Source organism: Triturus cristatus, chromosome 3_1, assembly GCF_964204655.1.
Source record: "Triturus cristatus chromosome 3_1, aTriCri1.1, whole genome shotgun sequence".
NCBI classification, from domain to species: Eukaryota; Metazoa; Chordata; class Amphibia; order Caudata; family Salamandridae; genus Triturus; species Triturus cristatus.
The window spans coordinates 920,959,162-920,976,398 of NC_140583.1; the positions used below are offsets into that span (position 1 = coordinate 920,959,162).

The 17,237-nt window shown below is 46.9% G+C and overlaps 1 protein-coding gene across 5 annotated transcripts in view; it reads right to left on the reverse strand.

Annotated features, from left to right (window-relative positions):
- Positions 1-17,237, reverse strand: part of PKP4 (plakophilin 4) — a 693,496-nt gene that overhangs the window by 33,577 nt on the left and 642,682 nt on the right. For all 5 annotated transcript variants that reach the window (XM_085645508.1, XM_085645509.1, XM_085645506.1 and 2 more), the window contains one exon: positions 3,532-3,727. In XM_085645508.1, coding sequence (XP_085501634.1) covers positions 3,532-3,727 — 196 coding nt within the window. The remainder of the gene's footprint in view (positions 1-3,531; positions 3,728-17,237) is intronic.

Sequence of the window (17,237 nt, forward strand, 5' to 3'; positions counted from 1 at the left end):
TGTTCCCGTAGTCCAAGCGGCTGGTGACGAGGGCGTGGGTGACGGTCTTCCTGGTGTCGGTGGGGATCCAGCAGATCCAGCGGAAGATCTTGCGGAGCATGCGGAGGGTGTTGAAACATGCCGAGGTCACCGAGTTCACCTGTCTGGTCATGGTGAGGGAAGAGTCCAGGATGAAGCCGAGGTTGCGCGCGTGGTCGGTGGGTTGGGGAGTGCTGCCTAGGGCGGGGGCCACCAGGAGTCATCCCATGCGGTGGGAGTGGGGCCGAGGATGAGGACCTCCGTTTTGTCTGTGTTCAGTTTCAGGCGGCTGTCTGTCATCCAGTTCGCCACTTCCTTCATGTAGTCTGGTCCTAGCTGATGTGGGGTTGTTAGTGAGGGATAAGATGAGCTGGGTGTCGTCGGCGTATGATATAAGGTCGAGTCCGTGTTTGCGTGCGATGTTCGCCAGGGGGGTCATGTAGACGTTGAAGAGAGTGGGGCTGAGGGAGGATCCTTGAGGTACGCCACAGATGATCTCCGTGGCTGTGGATCTGAAGGGGGGAAGGCGGACTCTCTGAGTCCTTCCGGAGAGGAAGGAGACGATCCATTCCAGGGCCTTGCTTCTGATGCCGGCGTTGCTGAGGCGGCGTATCAGGGTGCGGTGGCAGACCGTGTTGAAGGCTGCAGAGAGGTCCAGGAGTATGAGGGCCACGGTCTCTCCCTTGTCGGTCAGGGCTCTGATGTCGTCCGTTGCTGCGATCAGGGCGGTTTCGGTGCTGTGGTTGGCCCTGAAACCGAACTGTGTGGGGTCGAGGGAGTCGTTGGTTTCCAGGGCGTTGGTTAGTTGAGCGTTGACGATTTTCTCAATCACTTTGGCGGGGAACGGCAGGAGAGAGATGGGCCGGAAGTTTTTGAGTTCGGTGGGGTCTGCTGTAGGTTTCTTTAAGAGGGCGTTGAGCTCTGCGTGTTTCCAGCTCTCCGGGAAGGTGGCGGCGGTGAGGGAGGCGTTGATGACGTCTCGGAGGTGCGGTGCGATGATGTCGTCGGCCTTGTTGTAGATGTGGTGCGGGCAGGGGTCCGATGGGGATCCGGAGTGGATCGAGTTCATTATGCGGGTGGTCTCCTCGGTGGTGGTAGGGTTCCAGGTGAGGATGGTGGTGGTGTCGGTGGCGGGTTCCGGAGGGGGGCTCGTGTCGGCGGTCGGGAAGCTGTTGTATATGTCGGTGATCTTGTGGTGGAAGAAGGTTGCGAGGGAGTCGCAGAGGTCCTGTGAGGGAGGGATGGAGTTGTTTTCTGCTTCCGGGTTGGAGAGCTCTTTGACTATGCCAAATAGTTCTTTGCTGTTGTGGGCGTTGTTGTCAAGTCTGTTCCGGTAGGCTGTGTTTCGTGCGGCGCGGAGGTGTTGGTGGTGTTGGCGGGTGGCGTCCTTGAGAGCTGACATGTTCTCTTCGGTCTGGTTAAGGCGCCACGTCTTCTCGTGGGCGCGGCATTCTTTCTTGGAGTTCTTGAGGTCGGGGGTGAACCAGGAGTTTTTCTTGTGGTTGTTGGTGCTGGCTTGAGTCTTCAGGGGGGCTAGGAGGTTGGCACAGTCGGAGATCCAGTTTGTGAGGTGGTTGGCGGCTACGTTGGGGTCGGTGGTGCTGGTGGGTTGGTTCTGGGAGAGGGTTGATGCGAGCTGTTCCGTGGTGATACGATTCCAGTGTCTTCTTGGTGGTTGCTGGGTGTGGTGGGGCACGGTGGTCTTCTTGAAGATGAAGTGGACGCAGCTGTGGTCCGACCAGGTGAGTTCGGTGGTGTGGCTGAAGGTGATGTGTTTGCTGGAGGAGAAGATGGGGTCGAGCGTGTGTCCGGCGTCGTGGGTGGGGGTGTTGACTAGCTGATTCAGTCCCAGGTTGGCGAGGTTGTCCAGTAAGGCGGTGGTGTTGTTGTCGGTGAGGTTCTCCAGGTGAAAGTTGAGGTCTCCTAGGAGGATGTAGTCGGTGGATGAGAGTGCGTGAGGGTTGACGAAGTCTGCGATGTCTTCGCTGAACTTGGTGCGAGGTCCTGGTGGTCTGTACATGAGGGTGCCTCTGAGGGCGGTTTTGGGGTCGCTGTGGATCATGAAGTGGAGGTGTTGGGCGTCGAGGAGTGAGTTGTCGGTGTCGGTCGAGATGCGGATGGAGTTTTTGTGTGCGATGGCGATGCCTCCTCCGATGCGGTTGGTGCGGTCTTTCCGGATGATTTTGTAGCCGTCGGGGATGGCTATGGCGATGTCGGGTGCCGAGGAGGGGTTCATCCAGGTCTCGGTGAGGAAGGCGATGTCCGGGTTCGTAGAGTTGATGAGGTTCCACAGTTCGATGGCGTGCCTGTGGATGGATCGGGTGTTGACCAGGATGCAGTGGAGGTTGTTTATGGGGGAGTAGTTCTTGGCGGGAGCGGAGTGGGTTCGGAGGCAGGTGAAGCGGCAGTTGCTGCAGGTGAAGGGTCCGTGGGTACGTTTCGGGGTGGCGCAGTAGCAGCCCGGCGTGCGGCCGGGGTTGAGGTTGGCGAGGAAGGCGGAGTCGTAGGTCAGGCGGGGGGCGCGGGGGCCAGAGGTTCGGGTGCTGGGCGCGGCTTATAAGTGAAAGCCACCTACAGTCTAATGAGAGTGCACTCCTGTTCTGCAATAAGTGTCATATCTTTACACAACAACGTAGGTGTTTTGTATAGCAGACAGGGTCGGACTGGGAATATAAACCTGACAATTAAGACGGCCACAGGGGTGTGGGTTTGCTGGTGAGAAACACTGCTTCTGGTACCAAGGGCCGATATTGCAGTACTGCTACAAAACCGGCAGCCTGTACCCAAAACTGCCCCCACCGGTCCAAAGCCGGCGCCCACCTTTACGGGCCACCGGGAAAACGCCCCGTGCCCGCTACAGCCAATCTGTCCCTGATGGAGGAGCACAATCCAGTCTATGTGGCTATGAAGAAGTCTAGAAATGTTGACAGAGCAGTCTCTCCTATAGCTTATCCTGACTTGTGATGTCAACAGTCTCTGCTCTGGGAGTTCTGGAAGTCCTATACAAGCGGTGATGGTTAGAATATCCTAGTTATGCGCTTCTCGATTTCCCTACACGTGAGCGGCAGCCCTTTAGTTGTAAAGGACTGCGGTGAAGAAATAGGGTTTGGGGGAGGCATGCAGGGAAGACCCCGCTGAAAACTAGGAAGGGTTTCCCTGACTAGCTAGGTATTAGGATGAATAGCTAGGTATTAGGATGACTAGCTAGCTCATGTCCAGGATTTGGAGGTACTTTGTGACTGCGACAGAGGGCCAAGTGTCACGGGTATTGGTGGTGGTTCTAGAGAAAGGACACCGCGGATTACATCTTATCAGGAATGACTACAACAAATGGTGTACGAATGGCCAAAATGACAGGCCATTTGTCTTTTCCTGAAAAACAGATATTGAAGATTTTCAGACGTGAGAAATTAATCCAAATCGATTCTTTTATCAATAAATGCCTGCAATTAACCCATACTTCAACAAGAACTAGATATACAAATTCAAGTTGTCTATTAACTGCATACTTGCCTGTCTCCCTTCCCTTTTGTGATATTGACCAGCTTTTCTATTCCTCCAGAGTCTGCAAGGGCTTTGGCATTTTCCATGTTTTTACTCGTGACCTCGTGCAGAGCACAGCAAATTGCAGCAACGGTGTCATCAGACAATATACTTGTGCCATTTCCTCCCGGAAGACGATTCACCAAGTCTCGCATTGCATATTTTCCTGTAATTCAGTGAATTACATTGAGGTTACAATACGCTTTTGGTACAGTCGACTTAATCCTAAGTGCATCAACAACAAACAATCTCTAAAAAACGAATACCATTTAATATGCATTAATCTGATCAAACAGCGAGAGAGCAGGTACAGCAAAAGATTAAAGATGAAAAGAAATAGAGGAGGGCACAGGGCACAGCATAGACGTGTATAGGAGAGGGCTGGACAAGAGGTAAGGAAAAGAGGGGGAGAAATGAGAGAAAGAGGAAAAAGCAGAGGGAGAGAGAGCGAATGTATGTCTGCGCATGTGCACACAAAGTGCGAACAAGACTGTCACAGAGTCAATAAATCGGACTGCTTATAGTTGTACAGCTGTATAATACATAGTGTTTTTAAATGTTAACACTTTACCATATTTCTCACACGAGAAGACTGCATTTGTTGTAGGTCTACCTGATTTACCGTCAGCAATCTTAGTCCCAACAGGCTACAGCAGTTGCCAAGTGAGCTTTACCCAGGAGCAAGGAACGTGGCCACCTTTTAGTATAGAAAATGCTGTTCCTACATATGATAAGGCAACCTGTTGGTTGCAACCAATTTTAGAGCTGGTTATTAAATGAAGTGTCAATTGTTTTAGTTGAAGAAAGTCAGTAATATGGACAAGAGAGCCTTGTACCATGTTTTACAGATAGAATTATCACAATTATCATTTTCCCCAAGGCAAATATTTTTCTCATTATTGGCAATGAAGGTATGATGTTAGCCCTGCTGTCGAAAAAGCTTCAAACCCTCAAATCATAAATTCCCAATTAGTCGATTTCCAAGAAAGAGCAATTTAAAAAAATAAAAAATCAACATGTCACTGCTGCCAACTTATATATCATTCTTAATCTAACACTTTAAGAATCGGAAAGTTGTTTTATTCATCGGTATCTCGAAAGCATTTAGCTTATTATAAGAATGTGGAATACTCACTCCTTATCAAGCCGAGGAGCCAGTATGAATCATGACCATTTCCTAAAAGAATCCTCTAACCAAAGTGCTTGGTGGGGATCTCTTAATCAGCAGAGCATTATGGGAAGAGTAATGTCCGTGTCACAATTCAGTCAGAGAAATAAAACACTACATCACTGCTGGCATGTAAATAGAATGGGACTGTCTGGAGTGTTTGGGAAGTCTGATGCACCAACTGACACAGGAAACTTAATGCTGGGAATACACAGTTTCCAATCTGATCGGCCAAGGGGATACTAGAAAGAGGACACTAAAAAGATAAATCGTCCAGGTGAGACTTCCCGTTGAAAATAAGGGGTTACATTGTTCTGTGGTCAAGACAGAGTAAAGCAGGATGATTAGTTTAAGAGCGTAACTGACCAAATTGTTAGTTGGAATACCGATGAGTAAGCTACACTGGAGACACCTGGAGTGAGTCTGTAGCATTAGAAAGGGAGAGAAGGGAAAAAGTAAGGATGGAATTAGCGGGAGCAGCTATTTATAGATGAATGCATCAATCTGAGTTGGAATCCATGTTGACCCTAAAGCAAAAATACTCATAATGTACTGCATGATGAGCAAATAATAAATTGCATGAGCAACAGTAACCAAAAAGGTATTAATAAAAATTGTACGTACGTTAGTAGCAAGATTAGGAAAAAATATGAACATAAGCTTTTTTGAGTTGAAAATACATGATATGCAACAACCAAGATGGCTGCAGCTTTGCTAAAATCCCAATCAGGAGAGTGAAAAAATATATGCTCGACCCCTCTCATCACACTTAGGGCCATATGTAGGTAACCTAGAAATACCGATTCCTAAATACCGAATAGGGATTTAGAAATCGGTATTTGCTATGTACCTAATTTTTCGGTAACACTTACCGATTCGGTAAAAACGGTAAATTTTTACCGATTCTACAATACCGACCGGTGTTTCCGAATCGGTATTTTCCGAATCGGTATTTACCGAATCGGTAAATACCGATTCGGAATTTACCGAATCGGTAATTCAAATGAACAGCAATTGAGGAATCAGCCAATCCTGTGCAAACCACACCCCACCCAACCAGGAAGTGGCCACACCCAGGCAGGTGCACACAATCAGCAGACTCTGGAGAGGCTGGGAGTGCAGAGGAGAGCAACTGAGCCAGTGGCTGAACTTGCACAGGAAATCTGACACAATGGCCAGCCAGGACACAGAGAGAGATGGAGGGGAAAGGAAGAGGAAACTCAAATTCAGCCCAAAGGAACTGTAGGTACTTGTGGAGGAGGTGGTGAAGCAGCACAATAAGCTGTTTGGAAAGCAGTCCCTGCAAGTGGCTGAATCAGAGAAAAGACGGATCCGGCTTGGAATCCAGGCGCAGGTAAATGTCATCGGAGTGACCCCCCGGGACATTGATGTGCTGAAGAAGCGGTGGTACGATATCCGTATCATCACAAAGAGGAAGATGGCTGATTTGAAGAAAGAGGCCAGCCGGAAAGGAGGAGGAAGGAACAGGGCACCTGCCCTGACTGAACTTGAGGAGCTCTTGGAGACCACGATTGAGCCCGAAAGTGTCGTCGGGATTGGGGATGCAGACAGCTCTGCCCGAGCTGCTACCAAACAAGGTAAGAGGCATGCACAGCATTGTGCCCCCCCTTCCCCTATCCCAAATCCCCAATTGGGCAATGTGAATCCCACTCCAGTACAGGGGTTTGTGCATACCAGCAATGCATTATGGGAGATGTAGTCTGTGAAACCCCTATCATGACAAGATTAGCACAGAACAACAAGGCATGTGACACACATAAGCGATAAGCAGGCAGAGGACAATGAGATAGTGATGCAGAAATTTATTATGATGTAAGCAATGCAGGGCTGCAGGTACACTGAGCTGATCTTGAATTTCTGTCCACAGGCGATACTTCGCGCAGGACTGCTCAGGAGAAGGGAGAGAGGGCACCCCGGAAGGACAGCACAGAGAAGGCCACCACGAGTGCTGGGCAGACAACAGCACCACAGCCAGCATCACCACCACAGCCAGCCACGCCACCACAGCCAGCCTCGCCACCACATCCACCCTCGTCACTCCTGCTGGCCTCACCCGCATCAACACCACCTGCATTGGTCAGGTCTAGGAGGCGTGCAGTTGCCAGACTGAAGGTGTCAGAGTCCTCATCAGAAGACTCGAGGGGGGAGGAAACATCCACTGTGCCACTGGATGGTAGCAATGCCGGTTTGCCCTCCGCCTCTGAGGGTGCACACACAGGTGCCAGATGCCGCCGCAGGGCTCGGGTGCGCAGTCCACCTCCACAGGGTGAGAGCCATGGTGTATTCCAAGGGCTGGAGGCCACCATGGTTAAGGTGCAGCGCCTACAAGGCAAGGCAATCCAGTCAGTACAGCGCCAGATGAAGGGCTTAAATGACACAATGGGCAACATTGACAGGGGCATAAGCTCAATGGCTGAGGGCATGAGGGAGATGGCTGCAGGCATGTGGGACATGTCCCAGTCCGTCATGCTGCTGTGCACAAAACTCAATGAGGACAGAGCAACACGGCGGAGGGAGAGGCAGAAAATTGATCACCACACAAGGGCAGTGAACCGCCTAGCAACTGCCACTTCTCTGCTCTGCAGGCGCTCCGTGGCAATGCAGGAGGGGCTTGCGCACTGCAGCAATGATGTGTCAAGGGGGCTGGTGAGGGTGACCAGTGCACTTGAGGTGCTGCTTACAAGCCACTCTGCCACCACTGGTGCTGTGGATGCTGGGGACAGCGAGGACACCACCAGTAGGAGCAGCATTACCCCCTCTGTCACAGACACACGGAGGAGCATCAGACGGCATGGGGCTGCCACTGGTCCCACAGTCAGTGAGGACACTCAATCACTGGCATCCCGCACTGTAGTGCACGGGCGCAGACGCTGATGCAGCACACAATTACAGGACACAGTTGGGTGGAGGAACCCTTGACTTCCAACTATGGATGTCACCAATTTGTTAGGCCAGTTTTGCCGTTGTGTTGTGGCGTAGTGCCGGATAATTAAAACTACGTCATAGCATCCACCTACTGGCTGTGTCCCCTTACTTACTTAGAAATAGTTGCATGTGATCTCTGCCCGTCTCACTCTCCCATCTGTTGCTGCTGCCACTCCTGCTGCGTTGGGCTCTGGCTGTGCAAACTCATTATCATTGTCCTCAAAATCTGTTATTTCCACCTCTGTACCTGTCTTTGTGGCAAGGTTGTGCAGCATTGCACAAGTGGCAATGATCTTGCAGCAGATGATGGGTGTGTACTGGCGTGCGCCTCCGCTTTTGTGGAGGCAGCGGAACCTGCTTTTCAATAGTCCAAACGTGCGCTCCACCACGTTGCGTGTTGATTTGTGTGCCACATTATATCGTCTCTCACTCAGGGTTGATGGGTGTAGGTAGGGAGTGAGGATGAATGACCGCACGGCATATGCACTATCGCCTAGGTGAGTAAGAGAGTACCATTAGTCACATACCTCAATACACATTGATATGCGGTAAGTATTAGGGAGTGTCACAGTGATTTACCTAGCAGGTATCCTTCTCCAAATTCTCTGGCAACCAGGCTTGTGTAGATCCCACTGTTCTGGAAGATGTAGGAGTCGTGGGTGCTCCCAGGAAACTTTGCTACGATATCAGTAATTATGTTGCCTGCATCGCAGATTACCTGCACATTTATGGAGTGGGTGGACTTTCTGTTCCTGTAGATGTGCTCAGTGGCTGCTGGTGGGCAGATTGGAATGTGTGTGCCATCAATACAGCCTATGACATGCGGGAACTGTGCCATCTGGTAAAAGTCTGTCTTTGTTTTCAGCAGTTCAGACTGTGTGTTTGGGAAGCTAATGTAGTGTTGCATTCTCTGCATCATGGCATCCAGGAACTTCCTGAAGAAACGGGACAGGCAACTCTGGGATACCCCGCCTACCGCAGCTATCACCCCCTGGTAACTGCCAGATGCGAGTAGATGTAGGCTACAGAGCACCTGCACATGTGGTGGTATGGCATGCGCCCTTGTTGTTGGATGGTCCAGGAGTGGGTGCAGGTCCCTTATCAGGTCCATGATGGTTTGGGGGTGTAGCCTGTACCTTTCATGTATCTCAGCCTCAGTCTGTTGAAAGAGTGTGATGCGTGGTCTGTAAATGCGTTCCTTACGTCTCCAAATCCTCAGACCTGCTGCCTGTAGACGTAGGCGCCTTGCTATCACATACAGAGCCGCCATGGTGTTCACGCTGTTGCATTTTGGGATTGCTTATATGCACTGTGGCTGATTACCACCTGCTTTCACTCTGTGTTAATTACCGACTCTTAAATACCGAATTTCATGGAATTCGGTAATACCGAATTTACCTACATCTCTTTTCTCGTTTTACCATTTCATATTTACCGAAATCGGTAAATATGAATTCGGTAAATATGAATCGGAAATTTAGAATTCGATAAAGATGAATCGGTATTTACCGATTCATAATTACCGAATCCTTCTTTTTGGACTCCTACATCTCAATTGGCTAAATACCGGTCGGTAACGGGATTTTTACCGAATTTCGGCAGTTACCGACCGGTATTTAGCTACCTACATATGGCCCTTAAGCTCTAAAATGGGCTTGGTATATGCAGCTGATTGGACCAGTCCACAGATGATGGTTTCCTTATGGATCTTCTGGAGAATGCAGCCTGACTGTAAGCTGTGTCTCAGTTGCCACAGCTTCCTGCCTCTACGAGCAGGGCCGGACTGGCCGTAGCGGGCACCGGGCATTTCCCCGTTGGGCCGCCAGGGTGGGGACCTGCTTTGGGCCCCTGGGGGGGCGTTTTTGTTACCTTGGGCCTGCAATATCAGCCCCCGGTAACCAAATCGGTGGAAACCGGCCATTGGAAACAGTTCGGCCACACCCCCTCAACCCCCCCCAGGGGTGCCGGCCGAGCAGTTTGACTGGGCTGGTTTCGGTTACTAGTCCAGCCCTGTCTACGAGCATTGCAAAGCTATGTCAGAGAGAAGTTGATCCCAATTTGAGGAGACTGAAAAAGTTAATCTTGTTGTGCGGCGAGGAGAAGTTGATTTGGAGTGACTCTCTCAGGTAAAGGTAACGCTGTTTAATAATTGCCACTTTGATACTTTCTGGGTAACAAGAATGTGTCAGCTACACGTGGGATAGGTGTTCTCACAGAGGCACCAGGGTTCACCTTCCACACAGGATAGGGCCTTCAGAGCCACCTCCAAAGAGGCAGCGGGGGCCTGATGTGTCTATGGGAAGAGCAGTTGCCGCACCGTAGGGATGCTGGGCAACTAAGGTTGCGTCTAGGGAGGTTTGACATAAGAGTACACTGCTGTCATAAGCAAGCATATCTGGCCATAGTGGAATCAGGCATCTGCCACAGAAGGAAAGACGGACAGATACATAGGAATTCTGGCCGGAAAGGGAAAAGCATCACGGTGGAGCATGTCACAGGCTCCCACCCTGAGCTGTGCGAGCGATCTTGGAATGGCACGATGAGCTGGCCCAGAAATACATTTCAATCAATCACTACAAGTTTATTTTGGAAATGACCATTAACTGGATTCATCATAAATATATTCCCATATAAAATAAGATTCAAATGCGCATTTGAAATTTCATTTAGGATTATGTTAACAGCAGCATTTTATAATCCTACACAATCTTTAGAAAAATCTCATCATTTAATTTCATTATTTTAGCCTAAGACACCATTATCAAATCAAATTCTTTTTCATATCCTTCTTAGCCAGACCGCCAGGATTTCGTGATTTTGTGAATCGCAAAATTACAGTGAAATAGCACGAAAAGTGTAATGCCCGCAATTTCAGGTCAGGTCGCCGCAAAAAAAAAGAAAAGGTTTTCATAAAGATTTGCTTCTTCCTTTCATTTTCGTCTAATACAGGCTGGCCACTGTCTTCACACTTAGAACATTATGATAGCGTAGGTGTGTTGTAAAACAACAAAGCAGTGCCTCTTCCTACTGCCTGCCTGAAGGAGGTGGCAGCGACACTGCCTACCCCCATACCTCCTCCGCCTCTGCGGATAGGATTCTTGAAGGTAGTGGGGAGAGCGAGGAAGTCAGGCCTGTCTCAGTAGTTTACTGAAGCGTTTCGGAAGAGCACGCACCTATCGCACGCTCTGCTATATTTTGGTGGTTTTTTTTATTTGTGGAAACTGGTAGGCAATAAAACATTACTCGGAGGTGTGCAAGGAAACCAGGCATGTCTCTGTGTTCTTAGTGACTTTCTAAAGACGACCTCTCCAGTATTTTGCTTCTGTTTCAGAACCATGTAAACATGTGGGCAATAGAACATATTTAATGTACTGGTTGAAGTACATAAAAAGTATAGGAACTGTGTTTCTGAATGGAATGGGGTTGGGGTCAGTGAAGATGGGGGCAGGGTCAAAGACGTGGCAAAAAAGTACAAAGTATTCTGTAACTACTTAGTTGGTCTTTCACCATCTTGTAACTGGATAGAAAATAACGTGCACACCTTAAATCCAATACACAAGTTAAAATAATAAGTGGGAAATGCACTCTTTTTTAGGTCTCGCCTAGCGATGCAGCGCATGCGCTGCTCGCCTTGGCGAGACCTATTGTTGTCGGTTTGGTGGGCGAAGGGAGACAGGAGATGTGCACGCGTACGGACAGGAGATGTGCACTCCGTACGCGTGCACATCACCTGTCCCCGCGTAGGGCTGGCGCGCTTTCACTTTCGCGCAGGACGCTTTCAGGCTTGTTCTCTACTAGTTGCTGTCGGGTGTTACTCTATTGCCATCTGCTGGCTGCAGACGGTCACAGCCTCAGAAGGACAAACTGTAATACAGTGCTGTCTAGAGTAGGAATCTGAAATCTTGGGCAACTGGAGTGGTGGTCAAAATCTGATAATGTACAGTTTAACATTTAAAATGTATGTTTTTAAACTTTGAGCTGAAGAATGAGAGAGACTTACGGAGATTTGCCATATATGACTATGGAGTATGGTACTTACATTCATGAAGTTTTTTTTTCTGAAGGACAACTGGAAAGGCTCTTGCAGAAGCGATGTAGGGTACTTGTTGACATTTAACACTATACAAATCTGTTACTTGACGTGAAAGGTGGACGCCGAATTACGCCTGACAGAATTGTAGGTGGGTTCAGGATTAATCTGTGTGTGAACTTCACATTTCACTTTGAATCCTGGTGGGTGGTTCTGAGGTGGACAAAACTGAATTAACAAGCATTTGTAATGCAATAGGTCTCGCATTTGCAACAGTTTGAGCTCTTGGCATTGTAAATGACAATGCCTTTTATTTTTGTGTTGTTTTTTTAAAACATAAATAAAAGGCATTATCATTTACAATGCCAATAACTTAAACTCCCGCAAATACGAGACCTATCACATTGCAAATGCTTGTTTAGTTATGAGATCGCTTAGTTAATGCAATCACTGATGACGTCTGTGTGTCTAACCAAAGTCACAGAACGAATCTTGGTTGGCGCAGTGGTATATAATGGTTTGCGCTACAAGGTCCAAGTATGTGACAGAAAGCACAGTGAATATGTAAGTCTTCATTTCAAAATTGTATTATACACAGTGTACAAGTGCCACCAAATGTGAAATACGATTTAGGGTGCTGTTCATGTGTGCATAGGACTGTATAACATCTCGCAGTCCTTCATTATTTATAAGATATAACCATGATCTGTCACATCTGACCAGTATACCATTCCTCTTTTTTAATGAAATAAGAACACCTGCTGCAACACCTATGCAGGCCACCATTAATTACAAAATTAAAGATTGCCCAACTACAGATTATTACTGAAATAAATTGCTGCAAAAAACACAAAAGTATTCTGCAAAAAAGTTCATTTTTATGCCGCAAAATTTCCTGATCTATGCCCAAATATCCTGTGCAGTCTGCTTAGGACTCAAATAACCAGTGTCCTTCCCATACATGCATTAGTTATGTACAACATAAACAGTGACTTTCACCACCTATACCTCAAGTGTTTATACCAGGGGCAGATCATCAAAAATGTATCCAATCCTCGATACTCTTAACATCACAGAAGCAAAATGGAAAGTTATCAGATGCCCATTTACCCAAAGATGCTAATTACAGCCTGGTGCCCAATCTAAATTTCAAATGGAAACTGCATTAGACGGGGTCAGCCATCTTATCCAAATATCTTTCAATGCTTCTGAACTGTTTCCTTGTATTTAATTTGGGTTCAGACTAGAAAAAAAATTAAACCTAGCCCTCAAAATGTATTTATACTTAATTACACATTTTTATAAAGGGTGCTATACCTATGAATATCGGAACACCCTATATACAACTTTGTCAAGTTCAAAGCCTTCAACAATGCATAGAAGAAAACCTATACAAACACCGTGAGTAATGCAGATATGGAACAAGTTGAAGAATGAGGAGAGGGCTATGGCTACAACATAGAAAAGCGAGACAAAGGACCCGAGGGCATTAGGAAAAGAGGCATAAGTGTGGGAAACCCAAATGATTATATACAGGAGGGAGCTGTTAAAAAGATGTCGGATGCGTAAGCAATCAGGAAGGTAAGATGTCAAATAAAGTTAAGATTGGAAAGGGAGGTAAGAAAGGAGGAGGGAGCTACAAGTGAGGAAAGACTTTGTGAAAGGAAAAAGAGGAGATAGTTGGGACAGTACCTTCAGTATTCGATTCATTGATGGAGAACAGGTATTATATTAGGAATAGTTTGAACCGAAAAGTTTTTAATTTTTCCCCCATGAAAAATTGACAGGTTTTTAGTTCAACTGCTAACGAATGCACAATGTGCTTACTGCAAAGAAATAATTGTGAGGCTGCCTTCTGATTTTTAAATTTTTTGATGTCTAAGTTGACCTCATTTCAGAAGATGGCCTTCTGCAGTAGTTTTTGTCCAATCAGTGATGCAGGTGGTGACATTAAAGTCTGGCTGGCAGTGCAAGCTTCTTCAGGTTAGGAAGTTAATCAATCCTTAGTCACTGGTGTCTATTCATAGCACGCACTTTGTAAAGGAGGGGCTACAAGATCAACGCTTCCTTCATCTTCATGCACAGGTTTCCAACGCTACATATTCATTTACATATTTAAAAATGCTAATTTTCTGAAAGGAGAGGGCTGATGGCATTCATTTTAAAAGAAAGAGGAGTCATTTCAATTTTTTTCTTTTTATGCTCTTATAAAGCACTCTCAACCTGAGGTTATCAGTGCGCTATACATATAACCAGGTGAAGTTGAAACTTTAACAGACCATACAACAAAATAATTTGTACTAAACTGCAATGGAACAGTCCCAAAACATGTATTAGTAATATATAGTTATTTAAGAGGGTACATTTTTTTCCTAACCCAGCACATACACTACTATACAAGCGGCAATCCCGGACTCTCAAGTGGGCTTCTCCGATCTAATTTTCAAGCACTCACTAGATCAAACCCACTGTGACACAACTGGCACACTACGATCCTCAGACATATCACTCAAGTCTATATAAAAAGGTCGTGGCAGACAATAGCTTTATAATTCATACATGTATTTTGCTGCATGCTTTTTGAGGGTAAGGCAACAGCACTTTGAGCACTGGCAGCAAGGTTCTACAGAATGAATAATACATCTATCAGTTGGTTAGTAAATGAATAAGATGCCAGCTGTTGAGAACATTCTAATCCAATGTACTTAAAACAAAACATATCTGAGAGGTTGCATACTATTTTGGAGGCCAGCTCACTATTAAGGGGCCTAATAAAGCAATATCTAATAGCCAACCATCCCTAAATAGTTATTTAAACCGGATTCTTAAATTGATGTGCATTTAGTGACTCGTGATCTGTGACAGTTACAGTTCAAGACAATGTACTAAACTCAGTGCGGGCTGAATCGGTGTGACTGTAGCAAATTTACCTTCCCAGCACGGTCACCCCAGACTCTGCCTTTTTCTGAGCCTTATTTTTGCTGGCTTTAGGATTTTTCCATTGCTAAATAATAGTACAGTGCCTGTGCTTCCCCTTTAAAACATGTGCTGTACATTGGAACTCCCTGTTTGTCCTAGTTAACTCTCCTATAAGTAGATTGTAGATGGTGCCTAAGTGCAACTAAGGCATTGAAGGTTGGAGGTAATATGTGGGCTGTCGTATACATTTACACCACGACATATGTAACAAAAAACATATTTCTATCAGAAACACCACTGTGCTCTGGCTAGGGTTCAGTTTAAATGCACCTCCTAAGACATGGCAAGGAAAAGAATCCCAGCCATGTAGAAAAAGCCTATTTTTATATATTCACCCTTAAATGTGTGAATTGTAGCTCATAGGGCAGCATGCTAATATATTAAAAACTATAGGGTGAAATTAATTTTAGGGTTAACGTGCTCTTACTGTGAAATAAAAGCCAAAAGCTATTTCACTTTGTATGCCTGACTAGAGTCTTTTCTAGCAGGCCTATGTGGGTTTAAAATCTTTGTTTTCCACCTCTACTTTTGAGGACTAGAAAATGCTTAAAATTTGTTTCCTGCTTAGCTTTTTAAAATTGGATTTATTAGGGAAATCAGATTTTTGATAACTCAAGCAGGAAAGTAAAACTCAAGCAGAAAAATAACAGTAGGCTTAAAATCCGTTCTGCCACCCATCAGACTTTCAGAGATGGAATCCATATATTTGGCTGGTAGAGATAACAACTATGGCTCAGAGGAGAGTCGCTTCCCTCTGGGCCCAGGAAAGGACAATGGCTGTTAACTGCAGACCACTAAGCAAGAATTAGCTGTCTAGGGGTGGACAGGGACAGATGTCAGAAGAAAGGGCAGTTTTAGCACTACCTTTTGACTTGGAGATACCAAAGACAGTTTCTTCTATTCATCATCAAGACCATCCTAGACAGTTAGGCTCCATACACAATAGGAGGAAACCAGTTTTGATACAGTCACGAAGGAGAGTGGCCAATAAACTGAAGGCAGGTCTGACTGTTGGCAACTGGTCCCGCCATCTTGAACAGGGGCACCAGTGTAATTTTACAGTGAGGCAAAGCAGAAGTGCTGCATAAGGGGGTCGTGGGACTGGGAGAAAAAAGGTAGGATTGAGCAGGACAATTCCTCAAATCACTGGCTAGTGCACAGGATAAATCTGGCACGCTCAATATCACCTCCTCAGAAAATTCCTTGGCCTGGGGAGGTTCCATCAGAAGATGGCACTGTTGGAAGAATCTTGACTTCTGACTCCGGGTTCCTGCTGGAAGAAGAGGACTAGCACAGGAACTTCTAAATCCTGCTGGCACCCAAGGACTGGAACTGCTCTCCCAGGGTTAAATGTTTGGCGTTCTGTTAACCTGCTTCAGGATGTAAAAAACCAGACCAACTGCTTGTCAGAACCCCATTCAGAGGGCCACGGGGCAAGCAGGAGTTTCTGGGCACAACCGTGGGGGATGAGTCATTTTTAATCCTGATGTCCCGGGGGCCAGCCTACTATGTATCTAAAGCAACTGGGCCGAGTACCCCTTCAGCACTTGACTACTTTACTTGGCCAGGGGAGGTAGTGAGTTTGGGGTCGGGAAGAGGGTACATAGTGGTAGACACAGGTAGGGAGAACACAGGATCACAACACAAACTATGCTCAGTAGCAGCAATAAATAGTTTCCTAGTCAATTATTTTTATGAAAAAATTGAATACTTATATATCAACTCAAAGTACAATATGGTATTCACAAATAATACACAGTCACCTGAGGTCAGGGTTCTAATGCTTTAACAAGTGGGATCCGGAGCCCTTCTACCGTCTCGCTATAGGCAGTGGTTATTCCCCATTCACTATAGGTGAACATTCTGGTTAGGCCCCACTAGTGGTCAGAGTCTCCTCAGGAGTCCCACTCTGACTTTTATTAAGTCAAAAGGGTTTCAGCGTCAAAGTGTCAAATGGCACACAAGTGCCCCTCGTCTTAGCCGCAACAGCAGGACATGTACAACTACAGTCTCCAAGCGAGCTCCCTTTACAGGCACGAGGCTGCAGCATCTGTCTCTGGTGAGTTCCTCACACAAAGTCTTGTGGAGGCAGCAACAGGGGGGGTGGGTCCTCAACGCTTCTGCATTGCTGTTAAGTTTCTTGAATCCTACCCACATGTGAGGGTCGGGCGGGGTGATGTAATTTGACATTCATAGTGCTGGTGCTCAGCCGGGTCGTGGGCCCACAAGGGTCAATACGGCGCTTCTTCATCTGAACGACGATCTCAACCAGACCACGCTCCTTGCCTTTTCCCGGTGGCCCCGCCTGGCATACGGGTTCACCATCCTCATTCCGCACAGGGGTATGGCCCGAACAGCACAACAGCAATCTTCACAGTGGCCCAACCTGGCAGATGGAGTAGCAGACTTCCTTCTGCACACGGGCTAAGCCCTGATCACTGCAAAAGTCATTCTTTGAGAGATGTAGCAAGTTTTGGGACTCAACAAAACCAGAGTTGTCTGTTAACATGCTTTTCTATGATTTTGACCAGAATGGGGATCATAGAGATCGAT